This window comes from Colletotrichum graminicola (genome assembly GCF_000149035.1).
Source record: "Colletotrichum graminicola M1.001 genomic scaffold supercont1.23, whole genome shotgun sequence".
NCBI lineage: Eukaryota > Fungi > Ascomycota > Sordariomycetes > Glomerellales > Glomerellaceae > Colletotrichum > Colletotrichum graminicola.
In genome coordinates, this window is record NW_007361027.1 from 456,593 (window position 1) to 462,081 (window position 5,489).

Sequence of the window (5,489 nt, forward strand, 5' to 3'; positions counted from 1 at the left end):
TGCTCGTCTCTCGTGCATCCGTATACACGGGTGGTTGGTAGAGAAGTCCTGGCTTGAAGCAGATAATGCAGAACTTGCTATCTTGGGGGTCTCGCGAATGCTTTCCTGAGGAGGACATTCCTCGCCGGCGATACCATGCGCCTCACACCGTGCATTCTTCCAAGCTTGCAAGAAGCTTGGTCGGGGCGTCTGTTCTCGTCTAGCTCTTGAGCTGTCTGGATGCCAAACCTAGGATCTACACGAGCTACACAGGAACTATACAATAGGAACCAGAAGACGCCCTGCACCGAAGATAGGCTTGCCCTGTAGTATAGCTTCCGTGCGCGGCTTACGGGACGAGAAGAAGATGACAGCTTCTAGTCTCCCAACCAAGATGCGGTAACCCATATATACATCCATGCACGGTCTTGGCGCCAATGAGCTCGGTTGTGAGTTGGACGGCCAAGGTATGGATGACAGGAAACCGTGGAGGCCAGTAGGGGGTTCCATTGCTACTTCGTCTCTAGTGATTTCTCCCTCCTTGATCTACTCGGGTGTGTACACGCGGAGTGACGAGGGAGTGTCATGCTGCATCTCCACAGGTGGAAACGGTGTTCTGCCTGTCTCGCCTTTAGTTGCACGGCTTACTGTGGCATATCTCTCATTCGCCAACATCTGTAGGTATAAGTTGGTTTGAAGTAGTTATCTGCGTAATCTTCCCAGGCATTTATATCTTGATTTATCTTCTTCTTCTTCTTCTTCTCAGGGGCACTCGTTCCGGGCCTTCGAGTCCATAGGTTTGCATCATAATGCCAGGGTAGACTCTTGATACTATCACTCTTTTGCAATGCCGTTATCATAGTAATAAAACTTTGTTCCCGTCCCGTGTTCCGTACATGTGTGTTCGTTTGGACTTGCCTTATGCGGAACACATGGTTTGAATTGCGGGCTACGGTGGCTCAGAGACCAAGCTCGGAAACTTGAGAGACAACTCCATCAATGCTGCAGATTCGAAACATGAACAAGCGTCTAGATATTCAATGGACATACGCCGATTTGCGTGGGATTCTTGAGCTGGATTGCCTGGTCAGACTGACCTATCTCTACGATTCGTTCTGAAGAGGAGTCCGGTGTATAAAACTCCTTGATCTCTTTCTTCAAGTGCCGTATGGCGAGATGCTCCGTCTGAGAACGCGACTGCCACCACCAGAGCCAGCTCAGACAGTGTGGCCATTTGCTGTAACCGCAGCCAAAGCCATTGTACGGCCATCAATGCATTTAACTCGCTGTATTAGCTGGTTTCCACAACTATCAAGTAGTGACGAACGGTTATCCGCGTTCACGTCCGCGGCTGCTCATGGTGAGAAACAAGGGTCACTGGAGACGCGAAAGTGTCACTGGACTGTTTCCTGACATCTGGCTTACCTCGAATCCATCAATTTTCCCTCATCTTCATGTGCGTGCTCCAGGTTTTACACAGGTATATGACAAGACAGTCGAGAATCTGGTGACGCCATTGCCCTTCCCATATGTTGATAAACTCTTGTTTCCACGATGCGATCCCAATGAGGCGGTAAACCAACAGAACCCAGCATGTTGACCAGCCCAAAGACTACGTTCAGTATACCCTCTCGATTGCCTACTCAATTCAGAAGACTAATAAACACATGCTTCCAGGCTTCCAGCCAACAGAAAAGTTCGAGTTCCTCTTTCGACCAAAACTGGTACAGATAGATGGTAGTTATGTGGCATACATTGGTCCATGCATAGGTTTTCAGTGCCCACGTGGCTAGATATCGGCCTGCGAATCATTTGTCCCGCATCTGTCGTTCTCTGTCCAGTCGCTATGGGCTTCCGCCACGCAGATAGCCAAAGTCGTGACCCCTCGAACCAGTTGCTTGCTGCAGCGGAAACATAACAGGATGATTTTGCACCAAATCCATCTGGTATCCAGCAAACGACCACACTCTAATGGGGTATGTCGACCGTGGCCATAGCACGAGCTCGTCTGAAGGAAGCGTCTCGAATGATGTAAGGTTGTTTGATGTGGTTGGTTGATGTTCTAAGAAAAGTCAGCGTACGAGTGAGGGGTATGGATGCTGGAGGCTCATGGCTCACGTTCTACCTGCCTGCGTCGCCTGCCGAGCCAACACCGCGAGAGCATGAATAACGTAGGCGGAAGCCCTACTGCAAGGGAAAAGATGGCTATGATGGCCTCGAGGCTTACTTCCATCGTGGGGGCGGATTGAACGTGACGACCGAATTCCTGATGAACTTGCGATGAATAGTCTGAACCTTATGAGTTGGATTGGAAGACAGTGAAAGTTGTGTTGATTCTTGAACATGTCCGTGATATTGAGTGCTATAGATGCGGCCCGGTAGCTGAATATATGGAAACCATTCTCAATTATGCCTCGTTGACTTGAGGATTCGCCCATCATATCCATGCCTAACTCGTGGTTTTCAGACCGAGGAACCAGCGAATAAGGTCATTCTCCCGTGTCCAATCTGTACGACCGTCCATCACTGGGCCATTGGGCAGCGCCTGAAGAGGCAGACAGTTCTGGCGTTTCTTTTACAACGGCGCAGGGAGCCTTCAGACTGCGGATTGAACCAGTCACGAGAAGTTGCCGTGTGCCTGGGTCTTCAATGCGACTGACTGGGGCAGCGGACGAGTTGATGATAGCTGGATCTTTCCGATCAACAGGGCCAACGCAATTCCGGAAACCTGCTTGGTCCAATCATTGTTGGCGTGGGCCACGACACAGCGGCAAGCTTGATGTGGCGTGCATACGGGCCGTTTGTTGCCTTGCCAGCTTGGGCTGAAGCCAATGACCTCAATCCCGGTTCGAGGGCACGGTCGGTTTGCCCGCTGTTCCACGCCACCTATTTTTACCTGGGATGGCAATCGAGATATCGGAACTGGCCAATTGTGTTCCTTCATATCTGCAGCCACATCCAATTTGCCTTTTTAGAGACTGGCCTCGGCCCATGAGACCCGTATGCCTGCGACCCGGGTTCTGGAGGGGGGATTTTGCGAATGATTGGTGTTCGCTCCGAACGTCGACCCCGTGAACACACATAGCACGACCTGGTTTCGATCCAGGGACGGACCTCAGGGTTATGAGCCCAGCGCTCTACCCGCGAGCTACCGTGCTTGAACCGGTTCTTTAGAGACCACCGCCAGTTGCAGTTGAGAAAGGCAGTTGGGGTAGAGTGAGTGATTTCTCGGCTCACGGTCTTTTCTTTGACATGTCTCCGCCGTGAAAACACCAAAGGCAGAGTCGAAAGGTCGGCGACGAGTCCGTCGATGGGGCAGGCAGAGGGAGGATTTCGCGAGATTGCTTCGTCTTGGAACAAAAAGGATTCGGGGTGGGGGGTATCGCATCCACAACCTCTACTCGTGCCGCGATCCCATATGGGGTTGGGCACGAGACGGACCGCGCTCTTGGACGTACACACGCAGGTAATATTATAGGGTGCTTTAATCGTCAAACCCATCAAACTCGTCGTCCTTCTTCCCTCCCGCCGCCGCCGCCGCCTGAGCTTGGTTCTTCCTCCTTATCTCCGCAATCATCTCGTTCAGCTCCATGGCCTTGATCTTCTCCTCCTCCGTCATGGTCGACATGCGCTCAGCCTCCTTCTTGCGCCTCCTCTTCTCGCGGCGCTCCGTCCGCACGCCTTCCTGCTCCGTCTGCTTGCTCCACGCCTCGTTCGTCTTGCGCTTGCGCTTGACCTCGTCCGCCGCCGCCGCCTTCTCGCCGTTGCGCTCGGCCTCCATCGCCGCCAGCCTCGCCGCCTCCCGTGTCTTGTCTTTGTATGAAAAGTTGTCCCAGTCGAAGTCCTCATTCCCAAGCCACTTGTCGCCCTCCCACTTCTTGGTCTCGGGCATGCGCGGTAACCGCAGCAGGCCCCATGCCTTGCCGAGGTCAGCCCAGTCGAGGTCCTTGGTGCGGAAGATGGAGGTCGTCAGATGGGCGTTGTAGCTGCGTACCCAGCTCACAAAGGCCCGCTGGGCCTTGTCGTGGAAGGCGCGGTCGCTGCGGAGGACGTCGCGGAACTTCTCCGAGGCGGCGTTGGCCTCCTCTTCGGTGACGACCATCTCGGGTTGCGTGAGGGGGAAGATAGGGGTCTTGCGGACCTCTAGGAAGGGGATGTAGTCCTCCTCGTGGCCGGGCTGCAGGAAGACGACCGAGAGACCCTTCCTGCCGGCCCTCCCAGCGCGCCCACTTCTGTGAATGAAGACCTTGGGATCTGAAGGAGGGTCGATCTGGCAGACAAAGTCTACCTGCGGGATATCCAAACCCCTTGCTGCGATGTCTGTACAAATCAGGACGGATGGTGACACCGAGTTGACGAATTTCGAGAAGCTCTTTTCTCTGGCCTTGGGCGGAAGCTTTCCATGAAGAGGGACTATCGTGAAACCCGAGGGCATGATGGTAGGGAGGAGATGCTGGAAGTAATCGACAGCGGCGCAAGTTGACAGGAAGACGATGCTTCTCTGCGGTCGCGGGCTGAGATTTTCCAAGAGTTTGGCCAACGCCGGAAGCTTTTGGCTCGCTGGCGTGACGAGGTAGGACATTTGCAAACTGACGGGCGTCTTCCGGTCCTCGATAATTCCTCCGTCCCTGAGGCTCTTAACCCTCACCGCAATCTTGACGGGGTTTCTCAGACCAACAGTGATGATTTGGGAGACTGCTTCGGAAACGGAAGCGCTAAACAGGCCGGTTCTTCTCTGCTTGGGAAGGTATCCCAAGATCCTCTGGATATCTTGCTTGAAACCCATATCCAGCAGACGGTCGGCCTCGTCGAGAACCAGGAGTTCGAATGACGATTGTGTGCAGCGAACGTGGGGGGAGGCGAGCAGTTCGACGAGCCTGCCTGGTGTCGAGACCAGGACGTTGGGGGCGTGTCTGACAAAGAAGCTCAGATCTTGCTGCGTCGTAGTGGTCCCGCCGACGAGCAGCTGGGGGACAATGACGGGGACCGAGGCATCGGGGCGCTTCTCGTCCTCCTTGAGGAAGGGCAGGATCTCGGCGGACGGGGGGTGGAAGCCGACGAGGGACTGGAGGACGGCATGGATCTGAATGGCGAGTTCACGGGTCGGGGAGACGATGATGGAGAAAACGTGGCCGCGCTTCGTGGGTTCGTCGAGGCGCATGAGCTTCTGGACGATGGGAAGAAGGAAGGCAAGCGTCTTGCCGCTGCCTGTGACGGCCTGGAAGTTTGTCAGTCCAAAGTCCTGTCTTCCTCGCGCGCGGCGTTGGCGCTTACCTCGACAACGACATCCTTGTTCCCGAGGAACTGCGGCAGACATGCTGCCTGAACGGGGGTCATGCGCTGGAAGCCCTGGCTGGAAACGAAGTCGAGGATCCATCTGCGCCCAAGCAAGGTTAGTAGAGGGCGCGCAGGTGGTGGAAGGGTGCTGGGCTTTCGCACTCGGCCAGAGGGGGCGTGAGTCCTCGCCAGGACCTGGGGTCCCTTTTTTTTTCGGGAGGAGCGGGAGGCAT

At 54.7% G+C, this 5,489-nt stretch overlaps 1 protein-coding gene and 1 non-coding gene across 2 annotated transcripts; both read right to left on the reverse strand.

Annotated features, from left to right (window-relative positions):
- Positions 1-3,061: 3,061 nt before the first annotated feature.
- Positions 3,062-3,137, reverse strand: GLRG_13161. Its single transcript has one exon. It is a non-coding gene; the product is annotated as a tRNA-Met (tRNA).
- A 326-nt stretch (positions 3,138-3,463) lies between these two features.
- GLRG_06301 (DEAD/DEAH box helicase) lies at positions 3,464-5,489 on the reverse strand (the record flags this gene model as incomplete). Its single annotated transcript, XM_008096986.1, has 3 exons — positions 3,464-5,197; positions 5,254-5,356; positions 5,419-5,489. 3 exons carry the CDS (start codon positions 5,487-5,489, stop codon positions 3,464-3,466), a joined length of 1,908 nt encoding a protein of 635 aa, XP_008095177.1.